Source organism: Amblyomma maculatum, chromosome 3 (genome assembly GCF_055883805.1).
Source record: "Amblyomma maculatum isolate TAMU_Amacu chromosome 3, ASM5588380v1, whole genome shotgun sequence".
Taxonomy (NCBI): domain Eukaryota; kingdom Metazoa; phylum Arthropoda; class Arachnida; order Ixodida; family Ixodidae; genus Amblyomma; species Amblyomma maculatum.
Window position 1 is genome coordinate 220,631,017 of NC_139346.1, and position 26,831 is coordinate 220,657,847.

Sequence of the window (26,831 nt, forward strand, 5' to 3'; positions counted from 1 at the left end):
TTTAGGTCGACAGCAGTGAGCTGTTTGCACGATTGCGTTATGAAGGCAAAGCGCAGAGTAATAACCAGAGATCTGGGGTTGCAAATCCACTTATCAAACCATTAGTCCAGGATGTGAGCAAAAACGTTAAATGAGGCTTCTGAAGACGAAAATTGATCATTTCGGTCGACAGCTGTTTGCACGATTGCGTTATGAAGGCAAAGCGCAGAGTAATAACCAGAGATCTGGGGTTGCAAATCCACTTATCAAACCATTAGTCCAGGATGTGAGCAAAAACGTTAAATGAGGCTTCTGAAGACGAAAATTGATCATTTCGGTCGACAGCTGTTTGCACGATTGCGTTATGAAGGCAAAGCGCAGAGTAATAACCAGAGATCTGGGGTTGCAAATCCACTTATCAAACCATTAGTCCAGGATGTGAGCAAAAACGTTAAATGAGGCTTCTGAAGACGAAAATTGATCATTTCGGTCGACAGCTGTTTGCACGATTGCGTTATGAAGGCAAAGCGCAGAGTAATAACCAGAGATCTGGGGTTGCAAATCCACTTATCAAACCATTAGTCCAGGATGTGAGCAAAAACGTTAAATGAGGCTTCTGAAGACGAAAATTGATCATTTAGGTCGACAGCAGTGAGCTGTTTGCACGATTGCGTTATGAAGGCAAAGCGCAGAGTAATAACCAGAGATCTGGGGTTGCAAATCCACTTATCAAACCATTAGTCCAGGATGTGAGCAAAAACGTTAAATGAGGCTTCTGAAGACGAAAATTGATCATTTCGGTCGACAGCTGTTTGCACGATTGCGTTATGAAGGCAAAGCGCAGAGTAATAACCAGAGATCTGGGGTTGCAAATCCACTTATCAAACCATTAGTCCAGGATGTGAGCAAAAACGTTAAATGAGGCTTCTGAAGACGAAAATTGATCATTTAGGTCGACAGCTGTTTGCACGATTGCGTTATGAAGGCAAAGCGCAGAGTAATAACCAGAGATCTGGGGTTGCAAATCCACTTATCAAACCATTAGTCCAGGATGTGAGCAAAAACGTTAAATGAGGCTTCTGAAGACGAAAATTGATCATTTAGGTCGACAGCTGTTTGCACGATTGCGTTATGAAGGCAAAGCGCAGAGTAATAACCAGAGATCTGGGGTTGCAAATCCACTTATCAAACCATTAGTCCAGGATGTGAGCAAAAACGTTAAATGAGGCTTCTGAAGACGAAAATTGATCATTTAGGTCGACAGCAGTGAGCTGTTTGCACGATTGCGTTATGAAGGCAAAGCGCAGAGTAATAACCAGAGATCTGGGGTTGCAAATCCACTTATCAAACCATTAGTCCAGGATGTGAGCAAAAACGTTAAATGAGGCTTCTGAAGACGAAAATTGATCATTTCGGTCGACAGCTGTTTGCACGATTGCGTTATGAAGGCAAAGCGCAGAGTAATAACCAGAGATCTGGGGTTGCAAATCCACTTATCAAACCATTAGTCCAGGATGTGAGCAAAAACGTTAAATGAGGCTTCTGAAGACGAAAATTGATCATTTAGGTCGACAGCAGTGAGCTGTTTGCACGATTGCGTTATGAAGGCAAAGCGCAGAGTAATAACCAGAGATCTGGGGTTGCAAATCCACTTATCAAACCATTAGTCCAGGATGTGAGCAAAAACGTTAAATGAGGCTTCTGAAGACGAAAATTGATCATTTAGGTCGACAGCAGTGAGCTGTTTGCACGATTGCGTTATGAAGGCAAAGCGCAGAGTAATAACCAGAGATCTGGGGTTGCAAATCCACTTATCAAACCATTAGTCCAGGATGTGAGCAAAAACGTTAAATGAGGCTTCTGAAGACGAAAATTGATCATTTAGGTCGACAGCAGTGAGCTGTTTGCACGATTGCGTTATGAAGGCAAAGCGCAGAGTAATAACCAGAGATCTGGGGTTGCAAATCCACTTATCAAACCATTAGTCCAGGATGTGAGCAAAAACGTTAAATGAGGCTTCTGAAGACGAAAATTGATCATTTAGGTCGACAGCAGTGAGCTGTTTGCACGATTGCGTTATGAAGGCAAAGCGCAGAGTAATAACCAGAGATCTGGGGTTGCAAATCCACTTATCAAACCATTAGTCCAGGATGTGAGCAAAAACGTTAAATGAGGCTTCTGAAGACGAAAATTGATCATTTAGGTCGACAGCAGTGAGCTGTTTGCACGATTGCGTTATGAAGGCAAAGCGCAGAGTAATAACCAGAGATCTGGGGTTGCAAATCCACTTATCAAACCATTAGTCCAGGATGTGAGCAAAAACGTTAAATGAGGCTTCTGAAGACGAAAATTGATCATTTAGGTCGACAGCAGTGAGCTGTTTGCACGATTGCGTTATGAAGGCAAAGCGCAGAGTAATAACCAGAGATCTGGGGTTGCAAATCCACTTATCAAACCATTAGTCCAGGATGTGAGCAAAAACGTTAAATGAGGCTTCTGAAGACGAAAATTGATCATTTAGGTCGACAGCAGTGAGCTGTTTGCACGATTGCGTTATGAAGGCAAAGCGCAGAGTAATAACCAGAGATCTGGGGTTGCAAATCCACTTATCAAACCATTAGTCCAGGATGTGAGCAAAAACGTTAAATGAGGCTTCTGAAGACGAAAATTGATCATTTAGGTCGACAGCAGTGAGCTGTTTGCACGATTGCGTTATGAAGGCAAAGCGCAGAGTAATAACCAGAGATCTGGGGTTGCAAATCCACTTATCAAACCATTAGTCCAGGATGTGAGCAAAAACGTTAAATGAGGCTTCTGAAGACGAAAATTGATCATTTAGGTCGACAGCAGTGAGCTGTTTGCACGATTGCGTTATGAAGGCAAAGCGCAGAGTAATAACCAGAGATCTGGGGTTGCAAATCCACTTATCAAACCATTAGTCCAGGATGTGAGCAAAAACGTTAAATGAGGCTTCTGAAGACGAAAATTGATCATTTAGGTCGACAGCAGTGAGCTGTTTGCACGATTGCGTTATGAAGGCAAAGCGCAGAGTAATAACCAGAGATCTGGGGTTGCAAATCCACTTATCAAACCATTAGTCCAGGATGTGAGCAAAAACGTGGATGAAGCATTCCAGCATAACGCAGTTCGCCTGACAATGGTGCTCTGTATAATTCATAATCAGCACAAGCGGTCAGAAATCGCAATACGCCCTTTCCACGTGGATGCACCGACGGCGTGAAGTTCGCTATCAGCGGTACGTCACTCTTCGGAATCAGTCAAGGTTGGATCCCAATCTGCCCCGGATACGTGCGATCAGTCGCACCTGCTCCGGGCGGCTATATAGAGTCCCGTTGCTGACGTCGTCTCTAATTTTTCGCACGATGCTCCGCACAACTCTTTTCCTCTTCGCCGTAGGCTCAACCCTTGGTCAGATCAGGGATGCCGTCTACGAAGACTGCGGTAAGCTCCTGCCTACAAAGTGTTCGTGATTGACCCGCTTCACTTATTTCAGCTACATTTCTTACCTCGACCACTCCTTGCCTTGGATGCCTTGTTGTTGCGAAGTGCTATCCCCATTAGCATGCAGCGTAAAAGCCGGAAAGGTCCGACCGGACTATACGTTAACGTTAACAACCCCCCCCCCCCTAATTTCTTCAGAACGAGAAAAAAAATAGCACTGAATGACAAACATTCTGAAAAAGAAAACACCCTTATGTTGAAGCACTGAGGCTCAACCAGACCCACCTAGTGACAGCATTATTTAATTTTATTTGCACATAAATGCTGCTTGTAAGCAAATCATTCATGGCAGAACACCACGAAATATGCAAGCGTTACTCGGAGTCGCTTGAACTGTATTCGGATGACGAGTGCTTCTCGCTCTCCATGTCTCGTAGTACATGGTCCTCCGCGCCGTCCAGGGCCTAGCAGATGCTGCATTTCCGAAAATATTTGCGCACGTATCATCTCTTTAGGGAGATGCCTACGACACCAGCCTCAGATGGCAGTGGTGGAAGTCCAAGGAAACCGCCTGCCATCCAAAATCTATCCATTGAAAATGAAAATTCTTTATTTTTCTCGCAGCATACAAACTTGAGAGGGGACACTACGAAAAAATCGGCAATATACTGCTTAGAGGCACATTATGCTCACATTTTCAACAGCAGACGCAACGCGAGAACAAGGAGATGAGGAACACACACAATTACAATAGTAGAAACGATTCGAAGAAGCAGAACATTCACGATTCATTCTCTTGTTCACTTACATGCAGGACTGATAATGGGGGGTACCTGGAAGTATCTTCGAGTATTATATTTCTGTCCGGAAGGGAGTTAAGCAGAATAGTCAGTTGTAAAATATTTATTGGGTATAGTAATTAGTGCGATAAAACGGTAACGACCAAAGCTGTTTCTTACGTGTGTTAAAAGATGGAATATAATGAATAATACAAACCATTTGTAGAAAAACAGCGTTAGTATTAGAGACAGCTCTTTTATACAAACATAACCGCCGAAATGAATACAAAGTCGCAGTCTTCATAATGCCAAAGTCTAGAAAAAGATTACTTGCGCGTGAGTACCATGGAACGTTTGCAATTAGTCTTATTGTTCGCTTTTGAGCGATAACAATTTTTAAAAATATTTTGATTGGTGGTACTACCTCAAATAATAAAATAACAAGTGAGAGATGGAAGAAAAAAGGCATTATAAATTGAAAATTTTAGCCTATTTAGCCATAATATTCCGTTTATTTTGTTCGTTTTATTTACAACACACTCTATCTTTGCATCCCAGCTCTAAGTCTCGGAGAAGATAGCACCTATTGGCCTCGAGATCGAGCAGAGTCGCCAACTAGCGGCGAAACCTATCCAATGTGGATGCGTGTTCGCGTCGCGTGGCAACCCGCAGTGACTTACGTGCGCGCGTGCGGCGTGTGCAAGAGTACTTTATGTTGATTTCGCGATTCCTGTGGGCTTTTGCTTACATATCTGCCTCTTGCAAAAGAAATATGGACAGGCTATTACCCCGCGCTCCATTAAAAAATTTATATACATTGTCCATATCGGGTATGTCACGCTGGAAACGACATTGTCAGTAGTGGTCTTCGGCGCTTGAGAATCTTTGGCAATCAATGTCTCAAACGAGGCGCCGTGTCAAAGCAAAACAGGCTGATGCCGCCAATACAACTTAATGCTCAAAAATCGTATATTCTCGTTTCTGTTTGGAATACCGCAACTACTGAAACACGCGGCCGCTGCTTAGCAAAATCCAGTTTGAACAAGCCACTCTGCATCTATGATAAAATTGTCAGTACTTTTTTTTTTTTTTGCTGTTAAACCTCTGTCACGATGTCTCAGTGGTAGGGCGCTCGACTGATGATTTCGAGAACGGGGGGTTCGATCCCGGCAGTTTCGAAAGGTGCTCCTCGGCTGCGGGATTTGACTGCACGTTAAAGAATCCCACGTGGTCAATGACACCGAGGCCCACCCCTACATCATCCGCCATATAGCCGATGTCGCATCGCGCGTTAAACCCATATATGCATTTCATTTCTTTTTTTTTTTTCGTTGACGGATTCTGCGCATCCGTAACAGTGGTAATAAGCACATTTCGCTTTAGAGAAATGCTCGAACGTTTGACAAACAAATCTTCGCAGTACCTGTTGCACTAAATATTTCATAATACAAATAGGTCAATGTACACGGTAGCCCATTAGAGTCATTAAAACTCATTTTCGTTTGTGCTGTCTTTCGAGCAAACTGGTTGTTCCTGACAAGGGGATTAAAGTAGCTTCATACGGGCTTAGCCATCGGTGGTTATTTCGGGAATAAATACATACTTATAGTCACATGATAAGATGAACTCCATTTCTTTCAGGATAGTTTTATATCCGGCCCCTGTTTTGGAAGTAAACGACAGAACCGCCCCATGTCACTGCTCAACCATAACTACAATGGTAAAGAAATCTTCAGCCTTCCAAATTCCTTGCCAGGGCATGACAGCGGTCAAGCGCAGTTTCTACAATGTCTTCGCGGCTACTGATTCGTAGCTTGCACTTTAGCAGTACTGAAAATTATTCGCTCATAGTCCTAAATTTTGTTAAATATGTAAAAGTTCTGTCATATGGTGAAATTCATTTTCATTCAAAAAAATAATTACACTACTAATTGACTATTTATAAACATCACCGACATCAGAAATTCCTCATACTTCCCTCAGTTTCAAGAAATCATTTAGAGTAATTTCACAGTAAACACCAGATTATCTGCCGCAAGAAGCATTCGCCTTGTTGTGAACCCGGCAAACTCAATCCACTCACAGTCACCGCTATACACGTCACCAGCCAGCCTTCCTGTGCGGCGAGGTTTCCTGTACAGTGTCGGCGTAATCTCATTTTTGGGGAATGCATTTGTGCCTGGCTGTCTAGCCAGAGTTGATGTCCACTCAGTCTACGGCAACCCGCCGGGCAGTACGCTGTCAGTTCTACATTTAACCCACTTAACCCTCGTGTCAAGTACGATATAATGAACCAGGCTGCCTCGATTCATTCTGAAGTATACTGCAGGTCAGAGCACGAGCGTCATTGTTTTTTTATGCATTAAATAATTTGCAACCTGTATAACTTGTTTTGTTTGCTTTTATTATTTTATTGTGTGAATTCTGCATTGTAAACATCATTTGCCTTCATAACCTACAATGCCATGTACCCATGTTCTTTCCTCCCCTCTTTTTTTTTTTTTTTTTTGCCAAGTCCCACTCCCCTCTATAATGCCCACCGGGCCAAGAGGGTAACTGAAATAAATAAATAAATCGTGGACTTGACACTAAATTTGCCTGTCTCACTCGTATAAGACACCCGCACGCTGTTGAAAAGGCGATAAGGCATGGCATGTTCAGGCCCAAGTATCAGGCCTGTGAGCCCCGTACAACGCCAAAGAGCGTGCAAAGCGAGGCCAGTAAATCTGCAAGACGGGTAGCTGCGTGCCTTGTTTTCCTAAAACCCGCGCATTTTTTTTTTCGAAATCCACGGATTTTTTTTTTTTTTGCAATATTGGAACACTCTAAACAGTAAATCACTTACGCATTGCATAAGGCACGTTTTCATCGCCAACAATCCCGCCGTAAACTCGGAAGTAGACATACGCCGCCGATCCCCACTATCGGAGCGACGGTGGCGCCACTCCTAGGTCAGTGTTGCGGCGAATAGGCACCGTAGCCTATAGCTGAGACTATCTCAATTTTACTTTCACCAAGTAGATGTATTTAATGTTCAGTTTGCCGAATTTTAGCATGAAAATTATGCCTTTGGTTTTATTTGTGTTAACCTTTAACCCTTTAACTGGCAAGATCAGATAGAGCGACGCTCTAATTTTTTCCTTGTTTTGTATTCGTTTCTATTATTCTAAATGTACATCCAAAAAATGGGAATGTGTTTGAACAAGTATTTCAAGAAATACAGAATGTCAACAATTTTGTTGATCTGCCAGGATAGGGAGCGCAAAGCTGGCAAACTGACATGCGTCAGTCATGTCCTACTTGAAGTGGAATTCAAGGAAACAGTTGGTTGCCCTTTTAAGGCACAAAAAGACGTCACATTTGGTGCACTTGAAGCCTGACACACCTTTATGGCAGAGAGCTCAGCGCCATCTGACCTGCTGTGTTCACGGCGACTTCCATAAAACAGCGTTGTTTTTATGGCTACAAGAAGATAAGTATGTTACTTGTCGGCAAAAGAAAACAAAAACATGAGGTGATGAAAAGCTAGCGGAACGCGGTGCTCATTTCACCTTTATATGAACACGAGTACTCAGATTCCCGCCATAAACCTTTCCCTACAAAAAAAAAAAAAAAAAAAAAAAGAAAAGTGGCCTTGAGCAGCTCAGATACAAGCGGCAACGCAGAGGTAGTTCTAAACAGTTTTCCGTGTGCCTTTACGCGTCCTTTATCACGTTCAAACCAATTGTGGATATAAAAACAAACAGCCGACTGCACATCATTGACGGTAACTTTTTGCCTTATTCTGGCAGCTCAACAATTTTGTAGACTATGTATTTTGTTCTGTAGCGGTGACGTAGCGGTAGAACATCCGCCTCGCATGCAAGAGAACCGGGGTTCAAATCCCGGTGCCGCGCAATTCTCCACCAGATGAAAAAAATCTGCGTGTTGATGGAATTGCATAAGACAGGTTTGGGGTGCGACCTGATGCCGGTGAACACCTCCGGCAACGCACTCCCTCACCAGAACAGGAGTTGGCCACCCTGGTGCAGTAATTGGCCGCAACCTCCTATGATAAGCTCCATAAAACCCCGGCCCTCAGTCACCAGCGGCTGCGGAACAACTGACCACGGCGGCGGTCAGACCTGTGACGCAGCAGGGGGTGCTAAGAAAGCCTGGCTCCGCTGGACAGGCCGCCATTGGAAACTGACCCTGGCAACGTTTAATGCTAGAACCCTAGCTAGTGAAGCTAGCTTAGCAGTGCTGTTAGATGAACTAGAGGGCATGAAATGGGATGCCATAGGGCTTAGTGAGGTTAGGAGGCTGAATGAGGCATATACTGTACTGAAGGATGGGCATGTACTGTGTTATCGAGGCTTACCAGAGAGGCGACAACTAAGAGTAGGTTTCCTTGTCAATAAGTATATAGCGGGTAATATAGATGAATTCTATAGTACTAATGAGAGGGTTGGAGGCATCGTAATTAGGCTTAATAAGCGGTATAAACTGAAGGTTGTACAGGCCTATGCACCTACATGTAGTTATGATGGCCAGCCAGTTGAAAGCTTCTACGGAGATGTAGAATCGGCAATGCGAAAAGTAAAGACGCAGTATACTGTACTAATGGGCGACTTCAATGCCAAGGTAGGGAAAAAGCAGACAGGAGACAAGGCAGTAGGTGAGTATGGCATTGGTTCTAGGAATAGCAGGGGGGAGTTACTAGTTGAGTTTGCAGAGCGCAATAACTTAACAATCGTGAATACCTTCTTCAGCAAACGGAAGAACCGGAAATGGACATGGGAAAGCACTAACGGAGAGACTAAAAATGAAATCGACTTCATAATGTGTTCAACCCCCGCCATTATGCAAGATGTAGAGGTAATCGGGAAAGTGCGATGCAGTGACCACAGGATGGTAAGATCCCGAATTAACCTAAATCCGAAGAAGGAACGCAACAGATTAGTAAGAAAGAAACCCATCAACGAATTAGCGGTGAGGGGGAGGGCAGAAGAGTTCAGGATCTCGCTACGGAATAGGTATTCAGCTCTAACTGAGGATGGCGACATTACCCTAGAGGCAAGGAACAATAATTTCAGAGATATCATTACTGAGTGCGCGGTAGAAGTAGGCGGTAGGACAGTTAGAGAGGATACCGGCAAGCTGTCTAAGAAGACGAAAGATTTGATTAAGAAACGCCAGAGTATGAAAGCTTCCAATCCAACAGACCAGATTGAATTGGCCGAGATATCAAAGCTAATCAATAAGCGCAAGGTGGCCGATATAAGGAAGTATAACATGGAGAAAATTGAGCATGCTGTAAAGAACGGGGGAAGCCTTAAAGCGGTAAAGAAGAAATTTGGCATAGGCAAAAACCAGATGTATGCGATAAGGGACAAGGCGGGCAACGTCATCACTAATATGGAAAGGATAGTCAAAGTAACCGAGGAGTTCTATACAGATCTCTACAGTAGCCAAAGCAGTCAGGACCGTAATGAGATTGGCGGTAGGGAAAAACAGTCAGACGTTCCACCAGTAACGAAGGACGAGGTCAAGAAAGCACTAGAAACTATGAAAAGGGGGAAATCAGCGGGAGAGGATCAGATAACTACAGATTTACTGAAGGACGGGTGGATATCGTGCTAGAAAAACTGGCCACCCTGTATACGCAGTGCCTGGTGTCATCGACGGTACCGGAACCATGGAAGAATGCAAACATTATCCTCATTCACAAGAAAGGGGACTCTAAAGAGCTTAAAAATTACAGACCAATCAGCTTACTGTCTGTTACGTATAAGGTATTTACTAAGGTAATCGCTAATAGAATCAGGACAACCTTAGACAGCAATCAAGCAAAGGATCAAGCAGGGTTTCGGAAACGGTACTCTACTATCGATCATATCCATACCATCAATCAGGTGATAGAAAAATGCTCGGAATATAACCAGCCCTTATACATAGCATTCATTGATTACGAAAAAGCATTCGACTCAGTTGAAACCTTGGCGGTGATGCAGGCATTGCGAAATCAGGGGGTAGACGAGCCCTACGTGAAAGTGCTGGAAGATATATATACAGGGTGTTGCACAATTAGACCCGCGCTGTAGAATGCTTCTCCCAGCTAAACCGCGGAATCCTTGCAGTTCAGATTTCGCACAGAAATCGCATTTTGTCGCTAGTATTTTTTAATACTAAATTTGTTTGTGGTACTTGCTTGATTCGATCAGAAGAAATAAAATATTCCCATCGCCTGCAGCGGCGGCGGCGACGCCAGACGAACCGCTGCCCCAGCGATGGGACTGGTGGCGCCACCTCATGCTGCTTACAACAACTCAAACCTTCTGCCAGAAACGTTCGCCCCCTCTTTTCCTGCTACAAAGTTGTTGTAAGCAGCATGAGGTGGCGCCACCAGTCCCATCACTGGGGCAGCGGTTCGTCTGGCGTCGCCGCCGCCGCAGGCGATGGGAATATTTTACTTCTTCTGATCGAATCAGGCAAGTACCCTAAACAACTTTAGTATTAAAAAATACTAGCGACAAAATGCGATTTCTGTGTGAAATCTGAACTGCAAGGATTCCGCGGTTTAGCTGGGAGAAGCATTCTACAGCGCGGGTCTAATTGTGCAACACCCTGTATATATAATGGCTGCACAGCAACCATAGTTCTGCATAAAGAAAGTAACAAAATTCCCATAAAGAAAGGTGTTAGGCAAGGAGACACAATCTCCCCAGTACTATTCACAGCTTGCTTAGAGGAAGTATTCGGAGACTTGGAATGGGGGCAGTTAGGGATAGGGGAAGATGGAGAATATCTCAGTAATCTGCGATTTGCTGATGACATTGCCTTGCTAAGCAACTCGGGGGATGAACTGCAAATAATGATTGATGACCAAGACAGGAAAAGTAGAAAGGTAGGCTTGAAAATCAATATGCAGAAGACTAAGGTAATGTTCAACAGCCTCGGGAAGGAACAGCAGTTTACATTAGGGATGAAGATGGCGCTGGTGCACGCTCACATGTTTAAACTGGTTAGTAAACATAAATACCCAAGCAAGCGGAAGGTGGGACAGCCGTCAATGTAGCTTAGCTGGAAGAGCACTGGACGCGACATTAGGAGGTCGTGGGTTCGACTCCCACCTTCGGCGCATTGTTTTTCCTTCCACTTTGAATTTAATGTTCGTTGTCTCAATAATCACCATAAGACTAATTCCTGTAAATGCCAACAGTATAAAAAAAAACCAACGTTTTCCTTGCAATCGTAGGCTGTTCGCTCCTTTGAGTTCTTTAATAACGAGCCCTTCATTTCCCTTTCAATTATATAGCGAGAATAAAAGGGGTACAAGAATGCCGCCCTTTGGTCGCTGATTAAGCAGTGTTATGAAAGACAAACTGTTACAACAAGTAGGACTGAGGCCCTCAATGCGGAAATGGTTTAGCTTTTTAAGAGCAGATCGGATTAAATCGAATCCCTATTAAAAAAAAAAAATTACAAGGGTTCAACGCTGCTGAACCAAATTTTGAGCGAAAACATTAGCTGCGGGTGACCGAGCGTTCTTCTCTTTTTCTTCTTCCTCAGCCCACATATAAAGCCCCGCTTTAACCAAGCCGTATGAACGTGCCTTAGTGGCCTATAGGGGTAACGTGAATGCCAGGGTCCTAGCAGGCTGATTCTGACATAACCGTCCCATGTGAAACGAGAGACCCAAGTTGGCAGCTCCTGCCAGCCCGTGTGTCACGTGGGGTGTGACGTCACAGCGTCACGTGGGTAAGACTTATTCTGCGGCCGGGTCACGCGAAGGCTTGAAAGTGCGAGTAGTATTGCTTTTGCAATAAAAAACCTATATGCGATTTTCATAGGATCTGTATGAAATGATACGAAAGCATGAAGGAGCCGATGTGGGGCATAAAGTACCCGTAAATAAGTATGCAGGACTAGGAAGAGGAGCGTATGCGTTAATTGCAAGCAACAATCGCTGCAAGACTTCCGACCTTATGTTGCACGCTCATATCTGCAACTGATGACGAGTCTGCACTGCGAAAGTGCAGTGAATAGATTCACCTTTCCACAGTAACATATCAAGTATGCTCGAGCATAACTCAACCCTTACAAAAATGAGTTTTGAAACTCTATTGTTGGACTATTGACCGCCTTTTGAATTTATTGAATTTCGATAGACATTCAACCCCAGCTGAATGCAATCTTTACAGGGCCAACAGAAATTTCATTGTGTTCTACCCAATAGACTTTTTGTGCAATTTTTTCTATGTGCTTTTTGTTGTCAGTTTGCAACGTTCACGAACAATTAGCGTGTACTGTTCATGCTGACCCATGTTTTTAAGTAGTTTTAGGCACAAATGATAAGAGCATGATGTAACAATTTCGTTATGAATTTTTGGTCTCACTTGTAATCAACTATTGGCCACATTCTGCAAAGGGAAATATAAGAGCAGCATGCAGTTGCGTGCTCGTTCATGTTATATAAAAGTACATATTAACGGTGCACACTTAGCTCAAGCTTCGCAACACAGTGAAAATATGCCCTAAAAACTTCATGATGGCAAAGCCTCCACTAATAATGCAAATACATCGTTGAATGTCAATCAGAATCCGTAATGGATCAGCTTCTGTATGTCGCAGAAGGTAACTTTAGTGGTAGGACATATTTTATATTTATCATAAAACAAGTTCAGTGAGTCATCATACTAACAAACAGGATCCTAGATTGAACCTACCATGTAGGGCAGGACAGAGCTTTTTTAAACCAGTTCCAAAGTTCAATATATATATGCTTCAGGGTCTGACATTCTGCCCAAGCATAGGTATTTTTGCCCGTAGCTTTTTGCCGCAAAATGAGGTGCAGTCTGTATTGGAATCCTCCACCGCTGTATGTCTTTGGAGAATTTTACTGTTTTTTCTTTTCCTTCCTTTCTTAGTGGACACCATGCTAAAATGAAGTCACTTTAAACATTGAGGGGTTCTAATAATCACGGATTGATCCCACGCATACTATAGAGTTTACACGCATAGCAAAAACATTCGCGTATGAAAAAAAAAAGAAAAAAAACAAGATTGCATGCGTCTTCTAACGGCGACTCTTCTTTTCAAAGAAGCATTCGGCCGCCGCCTTGCCCCTGTCCGCATCCCACTTCCCCCGTGCCCCGCGAACGGCGCCAGCATGTCCGGAGAGGTCGAGGGTCGCTTCCTGTCGGCTGGGGGGAAAAAAGGGGGAGGAAGGAGGGGTTGCTCCCGCTTGGTCTCCGCTCTCTGCCTTCACCGTGGTTTGTTTTCACGGAGATGACCTTGGCTTCAGCAGTCGCGCAGCGGGGGTGGCGGCTTTTCACCGAAGCTGTTCTTCTGCGCCCCGTTTTCTTTGCACGCAGACGCGCGTACGCTGAGTGCGGCGATGTGCCAGTTCAGTTGGCGTTTTCCCGCCACCGTGGTCGCATCTTGCACTGTGAACGAAGCACCGTATGTAGGTTTTTCGCTGGTGATTATCACGAAGATCGTTTTGTTGAAAGTGGAGCGCGAACGTACGAATTTAAGTCTTCGGAGGACTCCGCTCTTGGGTGGCAGCTTCTGCGCAAGGAGGACGTGTTTAAGAAGTTCAACAGTCGCAGGCGTTTTGGATTCTAGGCGAAAAGCCGGCGCGGGCGGAGGGAGCGTCTGCACTTTGGTGAGTGTTTTATTTTTTCCTATTCGTGTTTGTGCCAGTCTTGTACTGTGTGTGCTACAAGGTGAAGCCCGCATGTAAATATTTCTAGCAGACAAACCAGCCTCGTCGGAAAAAAAAGGAGGGGGAGAGAGAGAGAGAGAACGAGGCTTGTCTCTACGCGGACGCTGGGGCCGATGGAACGCCAGCTGGAATGGCGACATTTTCTTTCTTTTTTTTTTTAACCGGTGACCGTTTTTGACGGATTGTTCGGCACAGTGCTGTACTCTTTCGATACGCTACTCGCGCTGAGACGGACACATTATCGAGATAATAATATGCCTCTGTCACACATTGTGGATTATTGAATCTGTGCAGCTCCGCCATTTTTGCAGTGTTTGTTTTTGTTTCCACTCATTTTAGTGCCTATAGTTGGTAATTTTGCTTCAAGTTTTCTGGGTAGTAATGCTTGTGACCTGCGCTTTGCTATTTATATTCACAATGGGATCTTTGACAGCAGCATATATTGTTTATCAGGGAGAAATGAACGATGTGGTAGTGCTGCCGAGCTGTGGAGGCGGCGGTCGATGCCGTCTAAGCAGTGAAAGACAGTGACAACTCATTTTAGACAAGAAATTTCTTGAGCTATGACGTGGAGCAGCGCACAAATGCCTTTGCTCTATTTTTAGGTTAGTATATACCGCAACTTAATTATGATTTATATTGTTTATTTCAGCATCACGTGCGAGGAGTTCCCGGACGTATCAGCGTTTTACGCAAAGAACAGCCTGGCGTCATACCTTGCACATTAATTGAAATAAAGGAAATAAACAACCCAGCTCATGTTATGGGTTCACCAAAGATGCATATTTTTTCTTTCTCATTAACGCGCATTTTTTATTCTGTGTTCCCTTTCCGCTGCGGATTAACAGAAAATGCTGCGTGATCAACGGTTAGCCAGGAGCAGGCACGAGGTGGTTTACATTAATGCAAAAGTAGCACAGCACACATCCTTGCTGCGGTCAGTCAACACATTCTATGTTCTGCTCGACCAATCAACAATTTAGTCAGTTTAGTGTAGGTTAATGAGTGAGTAAGTATAATGGGGCTTAAAAGATCAAGATCTGTTTTGTTCTTTTATGCCTCACTATGCTTATCATTAACCAGCACTGATCAGACAGGATTGTTGATTGGTCGGGCAGAACGTAGAATGTGGTGACTTATCGCAGCTAGGAGATGTACTGTACTACTTTTGCATTAATGAAAATCACCCCGTGTCTGCTCCTGGCAAACCGATGGTCGTGTACTATTTTCTGTTGTTCAGGAGTGGAAAGGTAGCAGAAAATCAAAAAGCGTCACTTGCAGAGTTTCTGAAGCATTTGAGCCTGAAATCAACAGAATTTCAGTTGCGCGAATTCCAAAAGCGCTCTTAAGAAACACATGGGCCACTATTTCATAAGCGCTCAACAAGAGGTCAACACTGCATCATCCAAAATGTTGTTGATTATCGACAGACTTTCAACAGCGTGTATTGACACAACGCTTTCGAATTTCTATAGAAACCCTACATGCATTTTTGTAAGGGAAAACACGTCGCCGCCCGCCGAACTATACATCGATAGCTGCATATCAACAGCGATGCTTATACAAGGGTTTGCATATACAAAAGGCGTAATGGGAAGTGAAATACTGCCGCCGCTACTCCGCTGGTAGCATGTGAAGCTAAATATTCCACTACGACATGCGGCGCTACCGGAGATATCTCCTGCAGTAGAAAGAAAAACGCGCTGTAATACCACGAAATAGCCACCCCATAACATATTCGGATATTCTGAGATATAGGTGCAGAGATCTGATACGCTCGGAGGATTGCCCTGATGATAGAAAAAAAAAAGGTTCAGCATGTTTACAGGGCAATCGTCGAAGGGCGACGATACTCGTGGAAAAGATACAGCGCCAAACAGCAAAATAGCGCTAAAAAAGGACGAATGTAAGCACCCGTTGATCATTGCTTTATTCTGTGCCGTGATGCTACGTTCTTTTGGGACGGACTACAAAGAACTTTTAAAAAGGACATTGAAACTACAGAATTTACTATTAGATTTTTGCCCCTTGACAAAAAGTCTGTTGTGCCTTATGATCTGTTTGTGCTGATGGGGCTGTTCAGCCTTTTTTTTTAAGCCGTATGAAGGAGAGGCATGCCGAGCCACCAAGATCGTCCAAATCCGTGTTTCGGGAGCAGTGTGCTTGGGTGAGGAGTGTGTATGCTGCACGTGAAGAACCTCCAAACTGGATGCCGCACCTAGATGCATGTGTGCGCCTCCCAGAATTTCGATGCTTTGATGGTGATTCATTGTCGGGCTAGGGATATGGCGGGCTCGTATTAAGCAGCCCGGTAACTTCAGACATGGATAAGTTTAAGTAAGCGGAGTTTTTTTTTTTTTTTTTTTTTTTTTTTTAACGGAAGTTCCCCATTCAATAAAGAAAAAAAAAAGGTTGCCTTAGTGTGGTGGTTAGCGTACTGGCTGAAGTGCGGTAGGATATCCGTAGAAACATGGATTCCTGGCGCGGACAATTTTTTTTTATCTAACTACGTAATTTTATATATCTCAACGTTTTTTTAGCTTGGGTCAACATTTTTTACAGAACGAGTGCCGGCGACCGCGTCCTACAACTCCTACAACTCACATGTCCAATAATCCGGTATGAAAGGTCTCATAATATATAAATTTTTTCAACAGGAAGGCTTTGCTAAAACCTGTATATTGAGGGAGTTCGGGCTCTGCTCTCAAAACCGAAAGCCACACCGCTAGCTCGGTCCATAGCCGTGATCGTGTAGAACGACACACGAAGGCACGTACAACCAGCAGGCCTAGCTGTTTATGAGAGTGCCCAACTTTCATCCTCGTTCTTGTAGCAGCATCCGCCCGCTTCGGTGTCGCGGCGTCGCCTCTCCAGATGCAGATACTGTCCGCCGAGATGAGAGGGGAAGGATTGGCCGCCCAGCGCGCTACGCCAGCTCTCACCCCTGCCCTCTCACCCCACCCCTCCCCACATCCCACTTCCCCATCCCCCGGACACCAAGAGTGCCGCCGCGACATTAGGCCGGCATAACCCGTGTTGAGGACAACCCAGAGGGCTATGGAACGAAAAATGGTAGGGGTAACATTAAGAGATAGAAAGCGTGCAGAGTGGGTCAGAGAAATAACTCAAGTTACCGACATTCTAGTGGAAATTAAGAAGAAGAAATGGACATGAGCAGGACATGTAGTGCGAAGAGAGGATAACCGATGGTCGCTAAGGGTAACAAACTGGATTCCAAGGGAAGGAAAGCGTAGCAGGGGGCGGCAGAAAGTTAGGTGGGCGGATGAGATTAAGAAGTTCGCAGAGGTTAAGTGGCAGCTAGCTCTGAACCGGGTTAAGTGGAGAAATATGGGAGAGGCCTTCGCCCTACAGTGGGTATAATCAGGCTGATGATGATGATGAACCCGTGTCCGGTTCCCCCCCGTGAATATCCCAAAGTTCCCAACAACAACCTGCCCTCTCCTCCATAGCTCCGGTGGAAGGAGGCCAGGAGGGGAAAGATGAGGGGTCCCCGTGAAAGAGAGCGAGAGAGAGGTGTTCGCCACGTCGTACGGACGAGGGGAATGTTGAATTTAATATTGTTTCACGCGATCTGTTTCACGCGAGCACGTGAAACAGATCGGCCTGTCGTCAGGGGTGCGCCACTCATCAGGATTGCGGTATCGGTAGCGTGGCGCGTAGGTGTTGCGGGGTGCAGCGGTGGCGACCATGGGAGGGACGGGGCTCGAGCTGTGGTGTTCCACGGTGTGGCTACAGGGGACGCCCAAGTTGGCAACCTCTTGACGAACGACGGCTTGAATGAGGGATATCGTCGCTAGGTTGCTGTCCGAGGAGGGCGGGTTGGATGCAGCAGGAGCGAGCGCTTCCAGTTCACGACGCACAATGCGTGCCACATTTTCAGTGTTGGAAGGTTGCCTTAGGGTCGGCAGATCCTCGCACGAGGAGGTAGGGGCAGTGTTGGGGAGCCGATCGAAGCGATGTGCAATGCGTCTGTGTTTGGCCTGCTCGAAATGTCGACAAACCTGCAAAACGGAGTCAACCGTAGCACAGTCCCGACAGAGTAGAAGATTGAAGGCATCGTCGGCTATGCCTTTGAGGATGTGCCCCACCTTATCAGGTTCTGGCATGTCTTTATCAACTTTTCGGCAGAGGGCCAGAACGTCTTGTATATACGTAATATAAGGCTCGGTAGATGTCTGGGCACGTTTGGCGAGGTCCCTCTTGGCGGCGAGTTGACGGCCAACCGGTTTTCCGAACAGGTCACGGAGTTTTTGTTTGCAAATATCCTAGGAGGGTATTTCTGCTTCATGCGTTTCGAACCAAACGCGTGCCGTGCCAGTAAGGTAGAAGATGACATTGGCCAGCATCAGCGTGGCGTCCCACCTGTTGTGCTGCCTAACACGCTCATAAAGCGAAAGCCAGTCATCGACATCGACATCATCTGTACCGCAGAATGGGCCAGGGTCACGGGGGTGGGCTACGACGACAGTTGGAGTTGCAGAGGTAGATGGAGCCGCGTCGGTTGTCATCGTGACGGTTCCGAGTTGACTGCCACTGCGGAGATCCAGCGTCAGATTGTGCTGAACCCGCGACCTCCACCAAGATGTTATGGGGATGTACTTAATGTAACAGCGCGATGGGCTGAACTCGACGCTGAGACTTCAGTAGCCGTGCAGTGTCCACTCTGTCAGCGTCGTCCTCTTTCTCAACGCTTTGTCGTGCCCGTGTTCCTCGGTCGTCGTCTTCGTCAGTGAGCACATCACTTTGGTCCCGCGTTTCCAGGTAACAATATATTCCAAGAACAAGAAGCCTTTCCTCAAACGCTTTAATAATTCATTATAAACTTCGCGCACCTGATCTGTTAAATGGCTCATTGAACCACTCAGCGCCGTCACAATGTCAATCGGTACATCACATTACTGTTGGGCTGCCGCCGAATTTGGCAGATTGCCTTAGTGTTTCCTCTATTGGCCGTTATATAAGGCGGAGGTCAACTTTTTGATCCTCTTCTGCTCACAAGACCTTCTCGGTCGTGACTGAAGTCCACAGTCTATGAAGTTCCTTGGTGACGGACTCATGTGACGTTGTATTACAAAAATTTTAGGGTCACTTAAGCTTATGACGCGATCGCGTGAATGGCTCTCGTTTGGTTCCGATTGCGGATTCTCGTTAGCGTATATAAGCTTTGTTACTTGCTTAACTACTAATCCTTTAATTTGTGCCTTTGCTGTCGCATACTAATTAGCATACCCTGGTAAGCTACTATAGCATGTGCAAGACAATTCCACAGAGATACGCTTCAACCAAGATTGTACATAGAGCCATCACGGATCCCAGAAGGTTCGAATACCACCACCCGTCCCATATGTTAAAGAGATATCAGTGCATGCCAGACGATGCTCGCGATTTTCTGTTACGAGGCTGACGCCAGATTATCCGCAGAAGAGGGTCTTTGGCGCCGTAAAGTTAATAAAGCTTCTTAGTAGTGCGCAGATTACCAGTTTTTATTTTCTACATATGTATTGATGAAGCTTCGATTGAGGAAAACGCAGAAAACTAGAAGGCCTTTCAGGTATGATCTGGATCAAATTCTATCAGAATATGCCGTGAAATTGAGGAATCGATTTCAAGAATTAGATCTAGAAGACAGAGAGCCTGAAAAGACGTGGACTGATGTTCGTGATATAATACAAGAAGTTGCTACTAAGGTAGTTCCAAAGCAAAAGAAATGCAAGAAAGCAAACTGGTTATCTGAAGAGGCTTTGCAAATAGCTGAGGAAAGGAGGATGGCAAAAGTTATGGGGGAAAGAGAAAGATGCAAGGTTCTCAATGCGGATTTTCAGAAAATAGCAAGGAGAGATAAGAATGCCTTCCTGAACACACAGTGCCAAGCAGTTGAGGACAACAGCCAATTGAGGAACACAAGACCTCTGTATAAGACAATCAAATATATCAAAGGAAGCTTCTGTGCTAAGCTGGGCGTGATAAAGGACAAACGAGGCAGGGACCTCACTGAAGCCTCAGAGATAAGGAGGAGGTGGCAGGAATACACAGAAGAACTGTACAAGAAGGACCCGGATGTCCAAACCCAACATAAGATGGTTGTGATTACTGATCTCGAGCCGGGCATCCTGAAGAGTGAAGTTGAATGGGCCTTAGCCAGCCTTGCTAAGAACAAGGCTAGCGGAATTGACGGCATTCCAGCTGAGTTGCTTCAAAACCTCAACCATGACGCTGTTAACGTTCTGTATACATTATGTCAGCAAATTTGGACAACCCTGCAGTGGCCACAAGATTGGAGGAGGTCAGTTTACATCCCCATTCCAAAGAAAGGCAGTGCCAAAGATTGTTCCAACTACCGCGCTTATTTCGCATGCTAGCAAGTGATGTTGAAAATCCTCCAAGGTAGGCTACAGCAGTATGTGGATCGGGAGCTTCCGGACGAGCAAGCTGGGTTTCGCAAGGGCAGAGGAACTAGAGACCAGATTGCCCACCTTCGTTTTATCATGGAAAAAGCAAGAGAGTTACAGAAACTCATCTACTTCTGCTTTATTGATTATGCGAAAGCGTTTGACTGCGTAGCTCACAGCAGATTGTGGCAAGCTCTCCAAGAGATGGGAGTTCCAATTCACCACATCTGTCTCCTCAGGAACTTGTATGAAGGGAAAGAGGCCACAGTCAGAACTGGGCATGCTCTTGCTGATTGGTTTCCGATTGAGAAAGGAGTGAGACAAGGCTGCATACTGTCGCCCTGTCTATTTAACCTATATGCTGAGTGCATCATGACGAAGGCCAGTCTAGACGAGTTTTCAGCTGGAGTGAAGATTGCTGGAAAACGTATCAAAAACCTTAGATATGCGGATGATACCACTTTAATTGCAGAAGGTGAAGTGGAACTCATGAGACTTCTAATGCGCGTACAAGAAGAGAGTGAGAAGTTTGGGCTTAAACTGAACATTAAAAAGACAAAGATCATGGCGTATAGCCCTATCAAGTCCTGGAGCATCAAAGGACAAGAAGTGGAAGCTGTGGCAGATTTTCTCTTCTTGGGCTCCAAGATTACCTCGGAAGGAGACTGCAGCCATGAAATTAGGAGACGCCTGCTTCTGGGAAAGAGAGCCATGGCTAGCCTTGACCGCCTAGTAATGAGCAGAGGCATTAGTCTGCCAACCAAGATCCGGATAACTCGTGCTATGGTCTTTCCAGTTGTGATGTATGGATGAGAGAGTTTGACTGTGAAGTAGGCTGAGCGCCGAAGAATTGACGCGTTTGAACTGTGGTGCTGGCGGAGACTCTTGAGAGTTAATTGAACTGCCAGAAGATCAAATCAGTCGTTATTGTCCACCGTAAACCCTGACTGCTCATTGGAGGGTCAAATTCTAAAGTTAAAGCTCAGCTACTTTGGTCATCTGATGAGAAGAGAGGAGTCGCTCGAGAAAGATTTGATGTTGGGAAAGGTTGAGGGTCCCCGGAGAAGGGGTAGGCAGCGAACGTGATGGTTAGATGGCATCCTCAAAGCGCTGCAGAGGAAGTTATGTGATGTTAGGAAGATAGTGAGAGACCGGAAAGCGTGGCGTGATATGGTCCATAGGGTCACGAAGAGTCGGACACGACTGAATGACTAAACTGAACTGATTGATGTAGCAGGACTCAATAATGTAACTTCTGACCCTTGGCTTGGTTTGTGTGGTTTAACATCACAAAACAACTCAGGCTATGAGAGACGCCGTAGTGCAGGGTTCCGGAAATTTCCAACACCTGGGGTTCTTTAACGTGCACTGACATCGCAGAGCGCATGGCCGCCTTGCTTTTCACCTTCATCAAAAAGCGGCCGCCGCGGCCGGGATTCCATCCTGCATACTTGGGCGTATAGAAGTCGAGCGCTCTAACCATTGCACCACCGCGGCGGGATAACTTCTCACGTTTAATTGTGTCTTCGTGCACCAGAGGAACGTGTTTATGGTGCACGGTAATGAGAACAGCTTCCCTCATAGTTTATAGGCTTAGTACTTGCGAAGAATATCCGAGAAACGAGGATTTTAACTTTTAATTTCTGTGATCCCGACTGGTCTAGAAGGGAGTGCGCGCTTCTATAATATATGATACAACATAAAAAAGCAGCAGTTGCTAACTATGAGACATGGTTCCTGGCTCATGTATTACTCGACTAAACAGTGTATACAAAACCAGTTTCTGATGTTTGAATGCAAAAAACAAGCTAGAAAAATCGAAATTATTTAGCGTATCATTTGGTCTGACGATTAGCTGTTTATTACAGGCAACCAGAAAGGACTTAACAGCAGATTTCTTTCTCTCAGGGGGGAACTGCGTGTATTATGAAACTTGAGTTGCATCCCGCGCACTCCTCTTAGAGACCGGCCCTACATACATAAATCTTTATTAATAACGATGACCTGAGGTCTAGATGGGAAATTGGTGGGTTACGCGAGGTTGAAGGCGCCACACTCCGACATGAGATCTAGCATGGCACGAAGCTTGCGCTTGGCTTCGGTGTGGGGGGCTGTCCAGTCTTCGCATGTCTGAATGTGGTGAGCAGTTGTGTGGCGGGCGCGGAGGCTAGCCGTACCAGGACAGGTCCAGATCAAGTGCTGCAGGTCGTGCGCCTATGCACGGCCGGCCGTGCGCGCGCCGATCGAGGCAGCCGTGGCCTATGAAACGCATTTTAGCATTTGTCACTAGATGGCGCAAGAGTATTAAGTGATAGCTTAGGTCGAAAAACCGTCGTCGTAGTAATATTTTCGGCACCACGTGTCGGAAATAATTAGGGGCTGCGTAAAGAAATCGTATCATTGTAATTAGTGACTGTAGTGATTGATGACTGATCGACGTAAAGTATGCGATGACGAGTTAATGAAATGATTTGTAATAACTTATTAGTGCATATTAAAGAAATAAGAAACTTGAGAAATTTGGAAACGTTGTGGGCGTTTACATGGCTTGAACCTAGCGATAGAGCGAAAGTTGTCAGTGTTGCAGTGTTAAGACTTGTAATACCGTCTTTTCAATCTTTTTTTTTTTTTTTTTTTTTTTTTTTTTCATAAGTGGTTAGGGTGCTAGACTACTCTGCCTAGGGATGGAGGATCGATTCCCGGCCGCAGCCTCTTTTTGGTGGAGGCGAAAAGCAAGGCGCCCGTGTGCTGCGCGAAAACAGTGCACGTTAAAGAACTCCAGGTGTTAGAAATTTCCGGATCCCTCCACCATAGCATCTCTATACCTTGAGTCACTTTCTGACGTAAAACCTCAAACCAAGCCAATTTTTTTGTGTAGTAATTTAGTGGAAAGGAAGGCACCTTGGGTGTTTCCGCGTGAAATCGAACAAAGGATGATCGGTCGACCTCTTATATTTATTTCAAAATTTTATATATTGTTGCCTGATGATAGGAAAGAAGAGATCTGCAATTAGTTTTGCTGGCGAAAGTTTTTTCAAGGCACAGGGAAGTAATAATGACGAAGAGATGGAGCGCCGGGTTTATCGTCTTTGCTCTTTTGGCCAACTTCGGTTATGAAAGACACAAAATATGCTCAAGTCAGGTAGCTGAAAACTGTCTCGCTAAATATATGCATGCTTTTTATTTGTAATTAGTTAATGTTCGTTTTTCTGGGTAGCGTAATGTTTTTATAAAATTTCTCAAATTCGGCCCCGGAAACAAAATTTTAGCTACTTTGCAGGGCTTCATTTCAAAAAAAAAAGTTTATGGCAGAGCAGCAACAATTCCGCACTATGTTCTCAATATAGTTATCTATGAAAAAGCTATAGCTAATATATATATATATATATATATATATATATATATATATATATATATAAATTATTTATTTATTTCAAAAATGACATACAAATACGAGCCTGCCCAAGCCAACAAAGGGCTTGTGGGGCAGCGCTCGAATGTCTATATAGCGTTTCAATACAGAGATACGATCGCGCTAATTTCAAGAAAACAGCGAACAATGAAACTTTCTGAGGACCCATGAGCAGCGAAAAAACCTATTCTTTATATCTTTTAGACCTTGCCCAACTATTCTCCTCTACTTCAGCTTTCAAAATCATTAAAGACATATTGCATAAGTTTGTTGCACTAGTAATTATGGCCACTTCAATAAGGCCCTTGTGCAACGCATAGCGCACCAAACAGATATGAAGACTCTACAGAATATTTGAATCGTCCACGGTTTTTAAATTTTGGCATATTATTGTAACAGAGACAAATATATTTACAAAAGAGGATTAAAGGTATATACATTGGCGACAGCCAAGGAGCCAGACAATGAGGGCCCTCCGTTCGACGCACTTCTTTCTCTTCACCTTCCACAAACGAGCGCTCCACTTCGTCCATATCGTTCTCCACCTATAACAACACTGCACCTATTCATTTTTTTGTCCCGACGTTGCAAATTAGCGGTGATAATTACAATGGATGATTCGGAATCAGTTTTGTACGCGTAGAGTTCCTGATGTGCTGTTACATCGGTCAGCACACAGACGTTTTTCGCGATCACCTTCACCTTAACGCGGATTAAACAAAAGGACGATAAAGTTTGATGAGTGTCAAGTGTGACTGAAAACCAGCGCTTAAAGAAGAGAAACCATCCCGAACAGAACCAAGAAAGTGTCGGCACGCAGCGTACGAAGCAGACGCAACCATCCGTGGGGACGGAGCAAGGCAGACGGAAGCAATGACCTTTGAGACAGCGGAAACAGAAAAAAGGCACACGTCATGGCTCCACGGTTTCAGGGACCACGTGTTTACGGCAACTCATGGGCCTTTGAAGATATATGGGCACCTCGAGGCGCGGAGGACGTTATGGGCGACGACGCCTGCTCCGCGTGGCTTCCTCGGGGGTAGACAAAGAGACTCGATCTTTTAAGCTGGTGCGGGAAACACGCAAGTGGGTGCCCTCCTGGGCCGACGTATCGCGACCTGCGCTTCGGATCGTCGAGTCGTATCTTCGGCTATGCGTCGGAGGCCCCAGAGAGACAACTTCGAGCGACATCTCTCATCAGCACCACTATGAAAAGTACCAATTGGAACATTCCCTATTTTCACTGATTAGTTACTACTATAAGAACTCTAAAGACTAAATTATGATCGTTTTTTTTTTCATTTGCATAACGCCCACCTGCGTGTGGAATTACTGTGCATGTGCATAGTTATTGTTTCTGTGTAACGCCCTTACTGTTGATCGTTTTGTTGAAGCGTTCCACCAGGCTATGTACACATCGGGTGGTATGGGGTCGTAAGCAGCTGCTTCAACGACAGGAGTCGGCTGACTTGGTGAAATTTGAGCCCCCGTCTGTGAGCATTTCCTTTGGCACTCCATATCGTGAAAACATCTCGAGTAGCGCTTCTGCCCCCTCGACTGTGTCGGTAGTGTTCAGCACAACGGCATCCGGGTATCTCGTCGCCATGTCAACCAGGGTGGATGATGTAGCGATTTCCTCTTCTCGAGCAAAGAGTAATATGTCCGATGATATCGACTGCTACCCTTTGAAACGGCATTTCGATGGTAGGCATAGTTCCAAGCGGCGCTGTTCCGACTGTTCCTTTCGGCACCGTTAGTCGCAAGATCTGACATACCGCTTCACGTCACTCTGGATTCCGGGCCAATAGAATCCCTCCGTTATTCTGTTCACTGTGTTATTAGCACCTTGGTGTTCAGCCATAATTGAATCGTGGCCTAGACACATGACGGATGGTCTCAGTTCTGAGAACCCCCGGGGGTTCTCGCGGGGCTCCGGCTCCGCTCTGGGAACCAAAGCCACACCGCTAGCTCTGACCACAGCCGTGGCCGTGAAGAACGACACACCGTGGCACAGCCAGCGGGCCAAGCTGTTTATTGGGAACGTCAAATGTTCTTCCTCGCTGTCGTAGCAGTATCCGCGCTCTCCGGCGACATCTCACTTGGAGGTCAGGATGCTGTGCCCAGACCTAGTGCTTCACCTTGTCGACTCATAAATAAAGTTTGTACCACCACCATCGTCTCATTGGATGAAGCTGCTGTCTGTCGAGATGAGAGGGGGAAGGACAGGCCGTCGTCCCACCCCCGCCCTCTCCGCCACAGCGCCGGAGGGAAGAAGGCTAGGAGGGGAAATATATGGGCTCCCCGAGAGAAAGAGAGGGTGTTCGCCTCGTCGTGTGGAGTTCTCACTGCATCTTCCTTAATCTTTCCCAGGTTTCATTGACCTTGGGCTTTCATGAACTGATCAGCATATTCTGTGAATTCTTCTACTGTTTTGACTTCTGTTCTTTTAGAAATACAGCCAACTTTGGGTGACAGCAACGCAGAAACTGATCTGCCACCATCAGATCTCTCACCTCTTCGTACGTTTTTTCAACCTCTGCCGTTTCTAGCCATCGCTCAAAGTAGTTCAGCAACCGCGATGCGAACTATTTTGCAGTTTCCGCGTCATTTGGCTTACTGCATCGAAACCGTTCTCGAAAACCTTCTGCGGTTAAGCAGAACCTCTGAAGAAGTGTATTCTTTACCTTATCATAATCCGTCAACTCTGATGCGGGCATCCTTCCAAAGACTGTTAATGCCTCGCCCACCAAACAAAGGCTCAGGGCTGTTGCCCATTCGCTCTTCTACCATCCTTGCTATATTGCGATTATCTCAAACTGATGCAAATAAGCATCCAAATCGTCCCGGTTCTCATCAAAAGGAGACATCAGCTTTCTCGGACAGTGCGCTGTTGGGCGTGTCGCTCCAACACCTGACGAAAGTCCCGTCGCCTCTGACACAGCTTCAACATTAGTGTTGGCAAGGCGTAAGTTCAGTTCGAGCACTTCTTTCTCCTGTGCCATTCTCCTTTCTTCTGCCATGCGCTCTCTCTTCGGCTTCACGTGCTTGTTCGCTAACCCTGTCGCTCTCTTCAAGCGCCT

The 26,831-nt window shown here is 45.4% G+C and overlaps 1 protein-coding gene across 1 annotated transcript in view; it reads left to right on the forward strand.

Annotated features, from left to right (window-relative positions):
• The first annotated feature begins 3,285 nt into the window (after positions 1 to 3,285).
• The window catches only part of LOC146197754 (mite group 2 allergen-like Ixo r 2), a 62,270-nt gene continuing 38,724 nt past the window's right edge, over positions 3,286 to 26,831 (forward strand). The window contains exon 1 of the mRNA XM_084599662.1: positions 3,286 to 3,441. Within this exon, the coding sequence (XP_084455788.1) occupies positions 3,363 to 3,441 (79 nt within the window). The 5' untranslated portion in view covers positions 3,286 to 3,362. The remainder of the gene's footprint in view (positions 3,442 to 26,831) is intronic.